The 19,429-nt window shown below is 38.3% G+C and overlaps 1 protein-coding gene across 2 annotated transcripts in view; it reads left to right on the top strand.

Annotated features, from left to right (window-relative positions):
• The window catches only part of CDH18 (cadherin 18), a 1,254,587-nt gene extending 1,239,455 nt beyond the window's left edge, over positions 1-15,132 (top strand). For both annotated transcript variants that reach the window (XM_073678632.1, XM_073678633.1), the window contains exons 10-12: positions 6,590-6,707; positions 7,215-7,466; positions 14,282-15,132. In XM_073678632.1, coding sequence (XP_073534733.1) covers positions 6,590-6,707; positions 7,215-7,466; positions 14,282-14,772 — 861 coding nt within the window. In that variant the 3' untranslated portion in view covers positions 14,773-15,132. The remainder of the gene's footprint in view (positions 1-6,589; positions 6,708-7,214; positions 7,467-14,281) is intronic.
• The last annotated feature ends 4,297 nt before the right edge of the window (positions 15,133-19,429 follow it).

Genomic DNA, 19,429 nt, shown 5'->3' with positions numbered 1-19,429 from the left:
TAGAGATATTTGCGTCTGAACAGTGAGCGACACACTCAAACTGCTTTTTTTTTAGATACCAAAGGCCCAAAACTGGATAGTACAGCGATTTGACCCGTGGAACTGCGAAACCACACTGGGATGTCGGGCCTACCCAAGACTATTTTCAACAGATATATTTTTGTGTCACAACAGTCAGGAGACACTACTGTTTTTCTTTACGGAAAAAACTACCAAAAGCTGAATAATAGAGATTTTTTACCGTGGGATGGCAAAACCATAGTTATTGTTTACTGGGGTATACCATACTTTTTTAAATAGAGATATTTGCGGCTGAACAGTGAGCGACACACTCAAACTGCTTTTTTTTTAGATACCAAAGGCCCAAAACTGGATAGTACAGCGATTTGACCCGTGGAACTGCGAAACCACACTGGGATGTCGGTCCTACACAAGACTATTTTCAACAGATATATTTTTGTGTCACAACAGTGAGGAGACACTACTGTTTTTCTTTACGGAAAAAACTACCAAAAGCTGAATAATAGAGTTTTTTTACCGTGGGATGGCAAAACCACAGTTATTGTTTACTGGGGTATACCACACTATTTTAAATAGAGATATTTGCGTCTGAACAGTGAGCGACACACTCAAACTGCTTTTTTTTTAGATACCAAAGGCCCAAAACTGGATAGTACAGCGATTTGACCCGTGGAACTGCGAAACCACACTGGGATGTCGGGCCTACACATGACTATTTTCAACAGATATATTTTTGTGTCACAACATTCAGGAGACACTACTGTTTTTCTTCACGGAAAAAACTACCAAAAGCTGAATAATAGAGATTTTTTACTGTGGGATGGCAAAACCACAGTTATAGTTTACTGGGGTATATCACACTTTTTTAAATAGAGATATTTGCGTCTGAACAGTGAGCGACACACTCAAACTGTTTTTTTTTTTATACAAATGGCCCAAAATGGATAATACAAAGGTTTGAACCGTGGAAGTGCAAAACAACACTTCTGTTTCTCTAGCCTACACCAGACTATTTTCAACAGTTATATTTGTGTCTGAAAAATCAGAGACACGCTTTTTTTTTGGGGGGGGGGACACACCAAAAGGTTAATAAGATGGGTATTTGTACAGTGTTGAGGAGGAAAAAAAAGGAGGATTTAGATGAAAAAAAAAGGATTTTTCCTGGCCCCCGACACCTGGTGCTAAGTCCAGCAATTTCAGCAACAGGAACACACAGGATTGTAATGCAGCGTTTGCTGGTATAACCACTGTGTCTCCTATACAGCCTGCATGCCTGGTATCTGGGATGGATATTAGTCCTGAAAAGGACTGTTTGTTTGTTCTGGCAACCTTTACAGACCCTACACTAACTATTTCGCAGTTTATATCTCTCCCTAAATCAGCAGTGCTGTCCCTACACTGTCTAATCCGGAGCGACTGTGTCCAAGTTGGCGGCGCCCCATTTTAAATACTCGAGGTGACGCTGTGCGGCCAGTCAATCACTGTAATGCCCACAACCAACATAGCTACAGCATTACAGTGACTGGCTGGCAATCCCTGCATGTTCATTGGCTCTGTAAAGAGCTCCCGCCCGAGTAACCCGGAAATGCTCGGTGCTCGCCGAACATCCCGAGTAGCGTGATGCTCGGGCGAGTAACGAGCAGTGTCGAGCATGTTCGCTCAACAATATTCCTTAGTATTCCACAGGTGATGGAATTATTTTCTAGGCATCAGATATTGATACAGGTTTTCTCACTGATGTTAGAAAAAGGAAATCTTGAAAGCATGATATATTGGGGGGCCAAGAGGATTGAAGTTTAGAGAACTCTTCTCTGTCCTAAGATCACAGCTAAGACAGCTGCAATAGCGTGATCCAACTTTATCACATTGCTTAAGAAATTGTTCAGACAAGAATATAATATGGATGTACAGTACAGACCAAAAGTTTGGACACATTGTTTATAATGGGTGTGGGTGTGTTCTCTGTATGCACATACAGACTATATACAGAACAGACCAAAAGTTTGGACACACCTTCTCATTTAAAGATTTTTCTGTATTTTCATGACTTTGAAAATTGTACATTCACACTGAAGGCATCAAAACTATGAATTAACACATGTGGAATTATATACTTGACAAAAAAGTGTGAAACAACGTAAAATATGTCTTATATTCTAGGTTCTTCAAAGTAGCCACCTTCTGCTTTGATGACTGCATTGCACACTCTTGGCATTCTCTTGATGAGCTTCAAGAGGTACTCACTGGAAATGGCCTTCCAACAATCTTGAAGGAGTTCCCAGAGATGCTTAGCACTTGTTGGCCCTTTTGCCTTCACTCTGCGGTCCAGCTCACCCCAAACCATCTCGATTGAGTTCAGGTCTGGTGACTGTGGAGGCCAGGTCATCTGGCGTAGCACCCCATCACTCTCCTTCTTGGTCAAATAGCCCTTACACAGCCTGGAGGTGTGTTTGGGGTCATTGTCCTGTTGAAAAATAAATGATGGTCCAACTAAGCGCAAACCGGATGGAATAGCATGCCGCTGCAAGATGCTGTGGTAGCCATGCTGGTTCAGTATGCCTTCAATTTTGAATAAATGCCCAACAGTGTCACCAGCAAAGCACCCCCACACCATCACACCTCCTCTTCCATGCTTCACAGTGGGAACCAGGCATGTAGAGTCCATCCGTTCACCTTTTCTGCGCCGCACAAAGACATGATGGTTGGAACCAAAGATCTCAAATTTGGACTCACCAGACCAAAGCACTGATTTCCACTGGTCTAATGTCCATTCCTTGTGTTCTTTAGCCCAAACAAGTCTCTTCTGCTTGTTGCCTGTCCTTTGCAATGGTTTCCTATCAGCTATTTTACCATGAAGGCCTGGTGCACAAAGTCTCCTCTTTACAGTTGTTGTAGATTTGTGTCTGTTGCTAGAACTCTGTGTGGCAATGACCTGGTCTCTAATCTGAGCTGCTGTTAACCTGCAATTTCTGAGGCTGGTGATTCGGATAAACTTATCCTCAGAAGCAGAGGTGACTCTTGGTCTTCCTTTCCTGGGGCGGTCCTCATGTGAGCCAGTTTCTTTGTAGCGCTTGATGGTTTTTACAACTGCACTTGGGGACACGTTCAAAGTTTGCCCAATTTTTCGGACTGACTGACCTTCATTTCTTAAAGTAATGATGGCCACTCATTATTCTTTACTTAGCTGCTTTTTTCTTGCCATAATACAAATTCTAACAGTCTATTCAGTAGGACTATCAGCTGTGTATCCACCTGACTTCTGCACAAAACAACTGATGGTCCCAACCCCATTTATAAGGCAAGAAATCCCACTTATTAAACCTGACAGGGCACACCTGTGAAGTGAAAACCATTTCCGGTGACTACCTCTTGCAGCTCATCAAGAGAATGCCAAGAGTCTGCAAAGCAGTCATTAAAGCAAAAGGTGGCTACTTTGAATAACCTAGAATATAAGACATATTTTCAGTTGCTTCACATTTTTTTGTTAAGTATATAATTCCACATGTGTTAATTCATAGTTTTGATGCCTTCAGTGTGAATGTACAATTTTCAAAGTCATGAAAATACAGAAAAATCTTTAAATGAGAAGGTGTGTCCAAACTTTTGGTCTGTTCTGTATATAGTCTGTATGTGCATACAGAGAACACACCCACACCCATTATAGACAATGTGTCAGCGCACATGGCCAATTTTCCACACGGACTGATGATTTGAGTGAAAAAAATTGCACTACTCTAGTATGAATTACTTAACAGACTAGTGCATCTAAAAAACAGGCAGCTCCTGAACTTGTCCGCAATTTGCAGACTTAACTTCCCCAGGCATTTTCATGGTCATCTGAATCTGTCCTAATGCAGAAAGCACTTTATGATTGGATTGTAAGTTTATAAACACCTGAACATTGGATGCAATCATTGGAAGAAATTAAAAACATCATTCCTTAGCATACCAAAGAATTCTGGTAAAGCCAGAAGAAATGAGAACTTTCCCTTTTAATTTGTACTGTATATCTGGAAGGTTTATCATTTTATTACTTAGTGATATTGCCAAAATCCTAATCCAAATCAATGTAAATACCCTGGGCCCCTATCCCAAGGATTTATCTATCAACAAATTGAACCAGTGGCAAGAACTGGCCCAGTTTGCTATGGGAATAATGTCATGGCCAGCCTCCAGTGTCATGTCAGAGGGGGTATTCAATGCAGTCAATGGATTTGTCACACAAAACTCGACCATGTTATCTGCCACAAATGAGTAAAATCAAACATTTTTAAAATGAATTAGGCATGGATCAGTGCTGACTTACTAAAATTAAACCCTAAACTGCCAAGCATGTCCTTGCCTGTCCCATCGTAACATTTTACCATGCTGCTCCTGCCACAGCCACTGCACAGCCATGCAAACCACATATCTCCTATATCTGTCCATTGCATTTTCTAGTGCTTGGCTGTACTTTCACTGCCAGGGCTGCTGTTGCTGGTCCTGAACTATCAGACATCTCATTGTGTACCTCATCTAAACTCTCTACCGTTCAGACCCTGCCGTAGCCACTACACAACCACACCAGCCATACAACCCCTGACTGCATTTTGTGTTTCATAGTGCTTGACTATACTGCTGATGCTGGGAAACTTACTCTCATGTTTTTGTACCCTAAGGAAACATTTCTGAAAATAGGACTAATTTTTTAAAAGATTTGATGACATCAAGTCAGAACTTCTTCACGTTCAAAATAGTGCGATTGTTTTGTCTCCAGCTTGATAAAAAACCTTTATATTTGCCTAAAGATTTTGTGATTAGCAAACCAGGTGCAGACCACAAAAAAAGGATATTTTTTCACTTCAGGTTGAGAGGCCATTACTTCTTCACATTCAAAACAGTACAGTACACCTCTTTTGCTTCTCTATTAAAGGGATATTTTTTGGATGGCTTATAGACAAACTATTGCTTCTTCATTTTAACAAATTGCAAAGTTATTTATATCCCCCAAGAAGGGATAATTGTTGCACTCAGCACCAGCAATGTATGCATCTGCACCTCCAAAAGTGATAATTTTTAGATTGTTTATACAATTTAGATAGCCTAAAAAGTTATGTGAAATATTCTTGAAAATTCCACTGGTTGCCATCTGTGTTTCCTAACCAGATATGTGGAAGTTATTTGGACATTAAAAAGGCTGAACTTTGATTACAGAGCCCAAAACATGTTCAATGACTACAAGGAGAATTCACTTTGTTTGTACACATATTTTCCAGGAAATTAGAGGCTTTTTATTCATGTGATTTACGCAAACTTATTAAACTCAAATTGATTTTTTGAAGGAAATTTGGCATAGGAGGCAAACTTGAATTGCAAAAGATCTGCTCATCTCTAGTTAAAATTGTACTAAGTAATTGAATTATTTTTTTTATTTTCAATACCTGCTTTGTTTGATGTACTGTACATGTCTGTGTATTATTCAGCTAATGGATGGTTACAGTTTTGTATCCTCCTCTGCCCTTCACTCATGCTCTAATGCATACTACAATGACTTTTTCATTGTTCCTCATATATGCTGGTATGTCTACAGTTTAATTTAGAAAATAAAAATGTAAATGTTTTTAGAGGTACTCTACCTGACAAAAGTATGTAGGCACTCCTCTTAGTTATTACATTGATGTATCAGCCACACTAATTAAAAACATGTGCACGTAGCTATAAAATATCCATAGACAAATATAAGTAGTTCTATGGTTCAAACAAAATTAGTTAGTGACTTTAAATGTTACCCTGTTCCCAGTGGAGCCATAAAGTTTGTATGAAAAAGTCATTTTCAATCTTCTGAGTCACTGAGTATGTCTCTGTCTTCTGTAAAATGTAAGCTCTTATGGTCAGCATGGTCCTTTCTCTCTCTCTCAATCTCTCTCACTCTCTCTTGACTGTAGAGTGTGAGCTCTAATGGTCAGCAAAGTTATCTTGCTCTCTCTTTCCTGTAGATTGTAAGCACCTATGATCAGCAGGGTCCTTTCTCTCTCAATCTTCTGTAGCTAGGTCCTGTCTCTCTCCTATAGAGTGTAAGATCTTAAGGTCAACAGGGTTCTCGGTCTCTCCTCCCCCACACATTTTTTCATGGAAATACGTTTTTTGAGGAAATAGGTTGCTTTCCAATATTGAGATTCAAGCTAATTTATTCATTGCAAATCAATTTGGGGGGAAAATTTGGAAATTCTGCAAATTCGTATTTCAAAAGACCCACTCATCTTTAATGCCTACTGTAATATTTGGAATTGGACATTTTAAAGAGTTATATGCTTACAGCAGTTTGGGGAAATTTCTCCCCTGTATAACAGTGCCCTTATGCACAAAGCACGGTCCATAAAGGTTTGACAAGTATCTAAGCAACCTTTAAAACACCTTTATTAATTTGAATTTGGAATGTCATTAGTGAATATGACTTTGCCCAACATGAGCAGCTCTTTTGGCACAAATTCAGTGATGTACTATAACCTCTTAAAGTTGTAATAATCAGATGTCACATACTTTTTGCCATATATTTCATTTATCATTGACACATATTTCTTTTTACTAGGTTATTCATACTCTGACAGTCATTGATAAAGATGACACAGGAAATGGGCAAGGTTTTTATTTTTCTCTGCAAGAAAATCAAGCACAGAACCCAAACTTTACATTACGAAACAATGAAGGTAACTAATTTTGACTATGAAAAAAACCCGAGGAACAACGAGTATATATGATATGAAGGCCGACGTTTGTTCATTAATTTTGACTATGTTGCATTTTACTCATTGTGAAATGTTTATATTGTACTGTGGTTTTGGTTAAATATTCTAAAATGCCTCAAAAAATTTTTATATGCGATTTTTAGGAGGGAAATAGAATACGTTTGTTATTTTATTTGACAATTTAACGCACCATGTTACGATAAAAGTTGTATATGTAATTCATTTCTCCTCCATATACATGAATGCTCGGCTCAGCTGAGCGTTCTTGTGTTTCAACTGCATAGAAAGGAGAAAGTTGCTGGCATTGAAATTCAAGATGTCCGAGCCTTCTAAGGTTCAGTTAACTTTCATCTAATGTATATAAGGGCCTTTGGTCTTCATACAGTAGCATATTAAAACTATACATCCTGTATGGTCAATAAAACCTTGATAATATATTAAGTATTAATAATATTATTTTATCATTAGATAATACAGCAAGTATTTTAACAAGACGGAGAAAGTTTAGTAGAACGTCTCAAGATATTTACTACCTTCCTATTGTTGTTGCCGATGGTGGAAGTCCATCTTTAAGCAGCACCGGCACCCTCACCATTAGAGTATGTGCCTGCGAAAGAGATGGACGAGTACGGACTTGCCACGCTGAAGCTTTTCTATCATCCGCGGGACTCAGTACTGGAGCCTTAATTGCAATTCTGCTTTGTGTTGTCATTCTACTTGGTGAGCATTAACTCAATTAATAACACTAAATGTATTTAGTAAGGGCTTTTAGTTTCAAATTGGAATTACCATATGTTCAAAAACATATTTGCGCACATAAAACTTAGGTTGCACATTTGTTAATTAAGATGGTAACATCTGGATCGCGGTGACAGTTATTGTTTTGATTCAATCACTCATAATGTAATGATTAATAATATATTCATCATTAAAGATATTCCTTCAATGCATAAATAGACCTAATGAAATTGATTTTTTTCAATATTGCATAATTTTAAAGCATAAGCAGTTTATTTTTTTCTCACTAGATTTTCATTAAAGAGCCCATGACAATTATAACACCTCACATTTAAAAAGTCATTTTTATCTTATACTACATAGTGATAAAGATCATCTTATCATAATTGAAATATGGGACCTTCCATGTCATGTCTGTTGACACCAGTAATGTAAGAATAGAGTCTCCTAATAATTAAAAGTAGAGGTGCCTAATTTATTATTGAACTTGTTTCTTTATGTCTAAAAAATAAATACAAAATATATATAAATGTGTATATAGATGAGATATTCTAGGAAAAAAATATATTTTTATACTCATTTTCCTGATATCACTCCTTGTAATCCCATGACTGAATATAAGTTACTCTTTATTGATATTCCATTGGTAAGTGTAGCTTTTTCAGTTTTCTCCATTTAATAATTTTGTCCAAAAATTTTTTGTCTGGTTCTGCCTTCCTTGGACTCTGGGTGTGGTATCAATGCCAGAATTTTTCTCTTCCCTATTGTTAAAATGTAAAATGGAAAGTTAAAAAGTTTTAAAAATAGATAAAATATATAAAGCACACAGAAAAATTCAATCACTTGCCTTGGTTAAAAATAAAAAAATAAATTAGAAAAATATAAAAATAATTATGTTTGATATTACGAAATTCATATCAAGCAGGCAACATAAAAAAGTCAGGTTGCCAGTTCAGATATTCCACCTCCACATGTCATATAAAGCACTTCAAGTTCAAGCAGGCATTATCTAGTGCTGGAAAACCATATCCATCGGAAATGTAGCTAGAAACTCTGATTAAAATGTCTTGATTTTATACAGGAATCCATTAAAAATTAAGGCATGACAGTATAGTAAAGTAAACGATAATTGTTGACCTGTTTCGACTATTTGGTTTTAGTTATAAGATGGAGTTTCCAGCTACTTTATTTCTATGAATTTTGCACACAGCATTTACTGATGTGTTGATGTAAGGTGTTAAACTATTATTTTGTGCCAAGATATCACAGTGCTTTGTAATCTGTAATAAGAATTAAACCAATACAAACTGCAGTTTGACATATCAAAAAACAAGCCTTCATACTGCCCCATTGATGGAAAAATAAAGACGCTATGAGTCTCTGAAAATTTCAGAACAAACTTATTTTTTATAAAGTTGTGCAATTTTTAAGCCACTAAAATCGAAAAAAATATATAAAAATTTGGTAATGTCGCAATTGTATTGACCTGAAGAATCGTGTGGTTAATTAAGCCCAAGAAAACAATGGCAGAATTATGTTTTTCTCTACGTTTTACCTCACTTGGAATTTTTACCCATGTTTCATTTCATCATATGCTATACTATCTATACTATCTCCAAACACGTTCCCACTATCACCCGCTCATGCTGTCTCCTGTTTCCTCACACAGTCCCAGCCCCCTTGCTAATACTGTATTCTTATATATTCTACCTTCCAACCTTCTGCCTTTACTTTCTTTTGTCATACTCCTCTTGCTGCAGAACATGTCCTCTGCAGCACTGGAGTGATGTCTGCAGCATGATCAGCTGACCTAATCACTCTGCTGACATCACCCTGACCCTGAAGTTCCGGCAGTCAGGGCTTCAATTGTACTCATGTCCAAAAGACAAGAGTTCAGTTGAATTCTGGGAGACAGAATTTTACACCATTTCTGAGCTGAACCAGGCCGAATCCAACTCTGGGGCTCGGCAAACTGCAACCACCTGAGAGAAACCTTCACTCTCTGCACCCTCAGACCATCAGTCCGCGACGACATCTCCCTAATTGATGTGGCCTGGGAAAATGCCCCCCCTCCTTCACTCCAGATATATCCAATCTAGCCAGATGACACAGATCTCATTTTCTCAATACATTCCTATCCGTCCAACTTTGAGGGTCTTACAGGTATAGAGTGAAAAAGTGATTTCTGGGCAACACAAAAAACTGTGTGATCTGGCTAGTCACAATGCGAGTCACATAGTGCAGATGGTGATCAAAACAGCGTTGTTAGCAGGAGATTTCAGCAATTAGTAAGTACAATAAAAACAGCAGTTTGTGCACAATATGTGTTACAATGGGACTGAAAGTTAAACATTTTCACCGTCTGCTTATAGCTGCTTATTTGATTGAACATATCCAAGGAAATACGTTCCACCTCATAGGAATATTATTAACTTTTTCATATTCATTGCAGTCAAAATGACATTGATTATTCTACTTTTTTGGATAATCAGAGATATTTTAGCTACAATTTTTTTTTCTGTTTTCTGGTGATTGAAATTGGGGTGCAGTCTTTTAGTTAAAATATACTGCACATAAAGCATATGTGGAAAATAGTGAATGGACTTTGTGTAGTTTGAGGAAAGGTGAACGCAATAAGAAAAATTGTTGTAAAGATGAGGATTATGTGGGAGGTTGCTGCATTTAAATGTGTCTCAGGTTACTTTAGCCATAAAGATCAAGTTAATGGTTAAGGTTAATGAAAGCAGCATTATTTTATGGCAACATTTTTTGGACCATTTTTACCCTGAACCAAGGTCATCCTATCTCACTTGCTAAGACCTTGGGAATACTCAAGATTTTCTCAGAAAGGATGCTGGTAGTTGGAGGGGATTACTTTGTGCACCTTCAGGCCATGATGCCCTTTCCTTTAAGTCTCTCAGAAGAATTCATTATTTCTTTGAAACTCTAAACCTAATTGTTTATCTCTAAAGGCTTTTAAAATCCACTTGAAAAGATTCATTATCTCTTTTCTCTCTCACTCTTCGGACCAACATCTTGACTACCTATTTGTTCCAAATTCTCTGATCCTTTATGTCAGGAAAGCTTCTATTGGATTTATCACACTGTCAGATTATTCCCTTACTTTGTTCATTTACTCTCTATTACAATCAAGTCCAACTAGGGATAAAATAAAACTTTACTAATGATCAAAATTTCCTTTTACTATGTGATAAACAGAAAATGTTTGCTTTTTAAATATTACTTCTCACACTTTCTTCACAGTTTTGTGGGAAAGGCATAGAACAGTACTAAGATGTGATTTTATTGCACTGGACTCAAACTTAAAAAAACAGATGTAAATAGATAACATTTCCATTACTTCAAGTAGCTATATAAGAACAAATCAACAAACTATTTAGTGAAAAAGCAAATAAATATAATCAAGTCCATTAACTCAACAAATTTTTGTTTCACTAAAGTTCTATCTACAAGGAAATACAGAGAAAAAATCAATGTCTTCCCTACCAAAAAAAATTACTGACAGTTCTTTCATTAAAACATGAAAAATTTGAAGAAATACTTTACCATCTTTAATAGAGAGAATTGTTAAAACCATCTAAAATTATTTATTTATCTATGACTTGGGTAGGAACTACTGGACAGGAAAAAGATCCATATATTGTCTAATGGGTGAGTGGACAGCACTGTCACCTTGGAAAGCTGAGATACCTGGTTTAAATACAACCAAGGATAGCAACCTGACCTAAGGTTAAATGAGTGGGTTTCCCTCCATACTCCATCATAGGGGATTTAGATCGTGGGACCTAATATTCAAAGTGAGTGATGGAGATGAATGTAAAGCGCTGTGGAATATGTTGGTGCTAGAAAAAAAAAAGCATAATAAATGAATGAATAAAACAATTTTCAAGTTTGCTTATACTATAATATCCCATTATGTTTTTTAAAGGGTCTCTGTCGGCACAGAATGACTGTTAAAACTAAGTCCCACCACTCGGTGCTTCATGGCCAGAGCCAATCATTTATATACATCTTCCCACCTGCTTGTTTTCCCTCCACCCCTTCATTGATTGACAGCTCTAGCTTCATAAAGCCAGAGAAGTGTGGAGATATATGGAAACCAAGCAGGTGGGAAAGTGCATTTAAATGATTGGCCACCGTGAAGCGCTGAATACCTGTGCTTGGTTCAAACAGTCAATCTGTGCTGTCAGAGTCCCTTTAAGGACTATGAGTTGTCAATGAGCATTGTTGGTTCTGAAAATACCAAGACAGCTACCTGCTAGAGCAACCACCAAAAAAGTATGCTTGGTTTCTCATTTGACTTTCAGAATAACTGGGGGTACGAATAAAAGATTGTAGATCAGACAAGTTATTTGGATTGTTTCCATTTTAGACTTTTATGACATATCCACAATTTTATCTATTTATTAAGTTTAGTAAGTTTAGGAGAACTGAAGACCTTTCAGGTTGCCCAGCTATTTATATAACTTCAATAGACATCAACTAGAAGAGAAATTTGTAAGCTAATTTCTATTCAATTTGCTTAGAGATATGGCTGCCATTAGTTACCCACATTCTTCTAATAGATATGCCATAAATGTCTACAAAGAAAATACCTTATTAAACCTGAATTCTTAGATCTAGACAAATGTCTTCAGCATACTTTATATGTAAAATAAGGTAGAACAGTTTTGTAAGTTATGGCATAAAATTGTGTTTATCATATCTAAAAGACAAAGTGAAGAGCTACACTCACTGAGAACGTCACGTACTGAAACATCTGCTTTAGGTTATGATGAACATTGACAAGGCATAGACATGTACTGTGTGATTTCTATGATTTGTTTCAGCTTGACAGAAACTGCAATCTTGTCACATTCTGCCTTGCTAGAAAAGAAAAAAAGACAAATCTTAAAGCTTTAATAATTTAATTTCTATGTGACATAAAATATATATTAAATATTAACTCATATAAAAATAAAGTGGAAAAAATAAACCAACCTGCTATGTTTTCTAAAAATTGTTTTCTTACGTAGTCTAACCTCATACACTAGATTCATACAAATCAAAATTTAAAATAGTTATAGTTATCATTAATATGTGAGGTGATTAAAGCAGGTTTGTGTTTGCTGTTTTTAACCTGTTTCTGTAATTCCAAGAAAATTGCCAAATTTGGAGAATATGAAAGGGTATCAATCTCAGATATGGCAACCCTAATGGACACTGCCTGAAATATATAAATATATGTAGGGTAAAATAGTTGGTGGTTATAGATAATTCTATAATCAGGAGGATGGACAGAATAATTTGTCACCACGATGACCTCAACTGAATAGTTAGCTGTCTCTCTGGTGCCAGGGTTCCTTAAGTGGTGAAATGGGTTAATAAACTAAGGCGGGGGACTGGTGATGATCAAGCTGTTGTGTTTGATATGGGAACCAATGACAGAATAAGCTGTACAGTTGGTGGATGGTCCTGACAATTCATTTTAATTAATCTAAATTGAACTACCTCCATGGTCTCTGGATTACTACCTGAGCAATGTGCAAAACATTAGAGACAGCTGGCAATTAGGGAGTTCAATGCTCAACTTACAGTGCTTTCATAAAGTATTCATACCCCCTGAACTTTTCCAGAATTAAATCCACAAAATTAAATGTATTTTATTCGGATTTTATGTGATATACATACACAAAGTAGCAAGAATTTGTGAAGTGTAAATGTGTGGCCAAACATTTTTGTAGCCCTGATCACAGCATCCTGAACATGAAATTGCTGGTATTGAAAGGTAACTTCAAATCCCAGTGACTCGGCACTCAATTGGATGCTTTGCAAAAGATGTGGATTTATTGACAATCAGGGACAGTCCGTAACAAACACCTAATTGACATTTCAGTCAATCATAGAACTTTATCAGAAATTTGCTGTATTGCTATGATTTATAGTGAATTCACAAATGTATCAGTGGTGGTAAAGCGGACTTTGCTAGCTGTGTGGGTACGAGCTGTCTGCACTGGAGTATGGTGACATGGTCGCTCTCAGTAAAAGCACCTCATCACCCTTTACCAGAGTGCTGTATATGATTCATTTTCAAATTCCAGAGAGACAGAAGAGTCTGGGAGTACAAACTAATGACAATCGTTGACACACTCAAAGTAGGAATGAATGTGTCGCATTGATTTATGTCTTTCTACATCAATAAAGGAATATGCTCCTCAGACCATTTTGGGGCATCACAAACTTGGACCAGACCTGAATAAAAGGACTGTAAAACTTTCACTCTCCTTATCTATGAATTGTTTCAATATTTACTGTCACAAATGTTTCTCCCTGTCTCACATTGAGATTTCTGCTTCACATCACTTGTCTTATCTATTTCATTATTCCTGTGTCCTTTTCTGTATAAATATGTGACACTTGGATTTTGTGTTATACTGAGCCTGATGATGTGACCTAAGTAGTCTCTATAGCTAGCTGTTTGCTATCATTTTTTCAGTAAGTCATTAAAGGGTATCAACCATTGTGGACTCTAGTTTAGTCATACACGTGCCAACCTTTTAAAAGAAATACCATTATGATTCATATAATTCTTTGATAAATACATAATAAAAGTATGTTGGACTTTCTAAGCAGTGATTTAGCTAAAGACCATTGCGCTACACTATTTATCCAGAATCTTAATATTGATTGCATTTATGCAACGTCATTTACTTGTCTTTGCAATTAAAATAATACTTTTCTGGTCTTGCTATTTGTTATCATAGGTCACTAATATGTTTCCCTCTCTTTTTTTACAGCTATTGTTGTTCTTTTTATAACTCTTAGGCGAGGGAAAAAAGAGCCTCTAATAATTTCTGAAGAAGATGTGCGTGAAAATGTAGTAACATATGATGATGAAGGAGGAGGGGAAGAAGACACTGAAGCTTTTGATATTTCAGCTCTTCGAAATCCATCTGCAGCAGAGGATTTGAAATACAGAAGAGATGTTAGACCAGAAGTAATGTGTACACCAAGACATCATGATCAATCTTCTGTTGAAACAATTAATGTTCAGGAATTTCTCAATCAAAAGTTGGCTGAAGCAGACCACGACCCAAGTATCCCCCCATATGACTCTTTACAGACATATGCCTATGAGGGTCAAAGATCTGAAGAAGGATCCATAAGCTCTCTAGATTCTTTAGGAACACCATCTGACCAGGACTATACTTTTCTTGATGACTGGGGACCAGAGTTTAAAAAACTAGCGGAACTTTATGGAGAAAAGGAATCCGAAAGAACAAATTAGTTTCATAATTCAAAAACGGTTTTATTTACAAAACAGCTCAAAGCATAGCCACAAGAAAACAAAAAATAAATTGATACTTGGAACTCAACAAGTTGTTCACTTTTACTGTAGAAACAAGTGCCATTTTCATATATAAAACTGGGTTACAAATTTTGAAAAATACAGAGAAAAAAAAACTATTTTCCCTTGTGTATATTTTTTAATTGATCAATAAAGTTGGTGGTGCCATATCCATAAATAATATTCGAAACACGTAGATCATTCATATTTTACAACACATTATTAGACAAATAGAAATAGATAAAAGTATAGCCTCATCACATGCTGTGTGAATCACTTGTTAAGCTGTACAGCACCTTTAAATATTTTAGTTTTCTTTAAAGGGAATCTGTCACCACTTTGGAGTTATCAGACCTCTACTCTGGGCATACAGGGTATAGAAAAGTAAATCTATACATATCTGTATGGCCCATAGTAGAGGTTTGATTGCAGAGAAAAGCGCTTTAATCGATTCTATGGTGTACAGGTTTGTCGTCTGGGGGCCTATATGCTTAATTATCATTTCCCCCCCCTCCCCTGCATGTCACAGGGCCGGTGACAGACTCTGTGACCTCCCGGGCATGCGAAAAGCGCCGCTCACATAGAACTCTCTTTGCTTCATCCAGGCCCCGTCTCTGAGTTCTGCGCCACAGGGTTCTATTGCGCGGGCGACGGGGAGTAACTGTCACTTTCAGGCACCTGCGTAATAGAACCATGCAGTGCAGAGCACAGAGAGACGGGCCAAGAGGAAGCAAAGCGCGCTCTATGTGAGCGGCGCTTTGCGCATGCCCAGGAGGTCAGGGAGCACAGTCAGGGCCGGTGTCACCACCCAGCGCACCCGGGCAAGTGCCGGGGCCCTGCACAACGCAGGGGCCCACTGACCTCAGTTGCTATATTAGCACTGCAGTGCTGCCCGCGGCATCCTGGGTTACTGCCGGCTGGCAGATCCTCTTCTGAACAGCAGGGGGCCCGCACTCACCTCGGTTGCTATGTGAGCGCTGCCCGCCGCGTCCTTGGTTACCGCCGGCCGGCAGATGCATACTTAGCCTCCCGGCTTTCGAGTGCCGCAGAGCGCATGCGCCGGCAGACATCCTGTCTGATGCCTGATGCCTGGCACCATCTCAACTATGGCTGCCTTCAGCCTGGGTCCTTCCTCCGAGCTCGAGCTCCTCGGAATTCAAGCGCCAAACATTGCCGGTAACTTTATCTGTGTCAGGCTGTGGGCTTTGTAGGAAGATTTGTGGTGGACATGGATGAGGGCTCTGTGGCTGTCACTGCTCTAGTACAGCAATTGGCACAGTTATTCAGGGCACTGTGTCCAACACTCCTCGGACGGACCACATGCAAATGCCTTGCTATTTTAGTTTTTGATCTACACTCATAGCATAATTATTTGGGCCAATAAAATAGTGTTGCTAAATGCATAAATGATTAGCCTGTACCAATAAATCCTGTTGTCAGCACACACCTATGTGATAGGCTGTAGGCATCAGTTGCTATTGTGATTTACATTCTGCCATTGCTAACTGTGCACTCAGCACTATGCGGCACTTAGGGTTGGGTCATCAGGGACTATTTTGATCAATGCTAATATATTAAAGCACATATTTCTAACCTTATTTTGTGCATTGCAGATCAGGGTCAAGCCCTTTTTTTGCAGAATATCATCTGGATCTGGCTTGTAGCTTGGTATTTAATGCTAACTTATTATGTGATCTCATAAACGATAATATGCATTAATGATTTTTCTTCTGAAGAGTAACTGTAAAAATAATTTACAGTTAAAAAACTAAACTTACATTACTAGAGATTCCATGAATTTTTGTAGTCTGCTTAAAGGGATATTCCCATTTCAGTCATTGACAGCAAATTCTAACCCATATGACACAAGCAGTTAGGCATGCATGGACATTCTCTATTACAGTCTATGGTGGGGCTTCTCAAATAATTTTTACTAGGGCCTTACAGGGTCGGCGTCAGCACCCAGACAAGTGACGGGGACCTGGACCATCAGGGGGGCCCTCTCGCCAATGGGGCCCGGGCCCCGGTCCTGCACTGCTTGACTGCTGTCACCTTACCGGACATGGCAGCATTCTGTGTCTGCTAATAATGACACAGCAGGGTTTACACTGCGCCTTTAACTGTTTTTGTGTGTCGGCCCTGCTGGGTGATTATTACTAGCAGACACAGCCGCACAGTGCTGCCATGTCTTGTGAAGTGACAGCAGTCAAACAGCGCCAGAGGTCCTGCAAAAAATGTTAGGGGAGGGGCCCTACACAGCTTCAAGCCTGAGGAGCTAGACCGGACACAACCGGGGGCAGGTTAACAAGGCTTGTTGCCAGCCTCCACATCCATATTTTTAATGTGTGTGCGTATGGATGATGTGAATATCTGTGTATGCCAGTGTGTATAACTGTGTATATATATTTGTCTGTTTTATATGTGTTTTTAAGAATTTGTGTTCAAATATGTATGTTTGTCTGTATCTGTGTATATGTTTGTATATGTGTGTGTCTGCATATTGTATGTGTGCATATCTGTGTACCATGTGCATGTGTGTGCATGCCTGCATGTGTGCACATGTCTGCATACTGTGTGTGTTGCATGTCTGTGTACTGTGCATGTCTGCATACTGTGTGTGTGCATGTCTGTGTACTCTGCATACTGTGTGTGTGTGCATGTCTGTGTACTGTGTGCATGTCTTCATACTGTGTGTGTGTGCATGTCTGTGTACTGTGAGCATGTCTGCATACTGTGTGTGTGCGCATGTCTGTGTACTGTGTGCATGTCTGCATATGTGAATGATGAGGGGGCAGCCTGGGCCCTGTGTTGTATATCTATCTTTCTCCACCGTATCTGTGCATCATGAATCGTGGTGTGTGTTAAAGGGGCCCACTGAGACTCTTTTGCCCGGGGCCCACAAAAACCTCGAGCCGGCCCTGAGCACAGTGTATGTCACAGGGCCTGTCACAGGACCCTGTGCCATTCAGGGGAGGGGGTAATATGTTAATTAAGCATATAGGCGGGGATTTGGGGGAATAATCTGGATGCCATGCCTGTACAAAACAGAATTGATTAAAGCGCTTTTCTCTGCAATCAGACCTCTACTATGGGCCATACAGGTATGTATAGATTTATTTTTCTATTCTCTGTATGCCCATAGTAGAGATCTGGTAACTCCAAAGTGGTGACAGATTCCCTTTAAATGCAAACTACTTAAACATGCACACTTTAACTAATTGAGGCTTATATATGCAAAATACTTAAAAAAATGCCCCTTTACTTTGGGAATCATGGCCTGTTTCAAATTGAAACTTAAATATATTAAACTATAATATGCTACTTTATTTTATATACAGTTGGTATGTGATACTCTATTATCTTAAACAATATGCCATAAGTTGAAGTTGAAACAGATACATCAGACCTGAACTATTTTGTTGGCCAATGTGCAGATATAGTATAAGGATGCTATCCCAAAACCTTTAGCTGACATTTACTCACATTCTGACGCTAAAAAAAGGTGAAGAAATGTCCTAAGAGTTTTGCAATTGATGACTCTTTTACAACAGCACATTTCCGTAGTACTTGCCCTTGAGACATTTACTGTACACTAGTGTCACTATACCAGGTTCTGCAATAAAGGTTGCCACAGATGGTCTATCACTTATGATGCTGAAGGCAGACTAACACTTGTAAGTCCTGGCATACCAGAACGAACAACAATATGTATGAAATTTGGTGTTTTCTTTTTGTGTAAATCATTTTACTATTAAAATATACCTCATATTTGAAGCACAGAGTAACTTAAAAAAATGTTTCCATTGTACTAAAACTAGAACATTAGCCATGTATAGTGATGCAAATAAAATCACTATATAATACAGATTAAAGGGAATCTGTCACTAGGTTTTTCCCATCTAATCTGGGAGCAGTATAATGTAGCCAGAGACCTTGATTCTAGTGATTTATCACTTACTGGGCTGCTTAGTGTAGTTTTGATAAAATCACTGATTTATCAGTGGGGAATTACCATTAGAGGACTAGTAAACCTGATGCCAGGCAGTCAAGCATATTCATGAGCTCTGTATATTCCTCCCCCCACCAATGATTGGCAGATTTCTGTGTATACTGTACATGGGCAGAAAGCTGCCAATCATTGTGTGAGCTAGGTAATGCAAAGCTCAGCATTCACAGAACTAGTAGATCTGCAGCAGATAAAACATTGATTTTACCAAAACTGTAGCAAGCAGCCCAGTAAGTGTCACATTGCTGGAATCAGGGTCTCAGCCCCTACATTATGCTGCTCTCAATAGGGTAGAAAAGGCCTGGTGACAGATTCCCTTCAATCAAGTGTATACTTGTTAAAATTAGAACTTGTAGGTTGTCAAATGATTATTATTTATGTTCAGCTCAACTCTTTTTAACATATATTATAGCTCAGTTAGAATTGTCACTCACTCCAAGGCTCAGGCTGGAACATTGGAGAACCAGAGAACATACCACACAGTAAAACACAAAGCAAGACAGTGTCAGGAAAGGGCCAGGACAGAGACATTTCAGAAAGATGTTGGCAAAAATATGATTTGTTTGTGTGCAGGTATTTGCTTCTCAGGTC

This window comes from Phyllobates terribilis, unplaced genomic scaffold (genome assembly GCF_046119375.1).
Source record: "Phyllobates terribilis strain yellow unplaced genomic scaffold, ASM4611937v1 Scaffold_4__5_contigs__length_816908805, whole genome shotgun sequence".
In the NCBI taxonomy this organism is placed as follows: domain Eukaryota; kingdom Metazoa; phylum Chordata; class Amphibia; order Anura; family Dendrobatidae; genus Phyllobates; species Phyllobates terribilis.
This window is presented reverse-complemented; position numbering and strand designations above follow the sequence as displayed.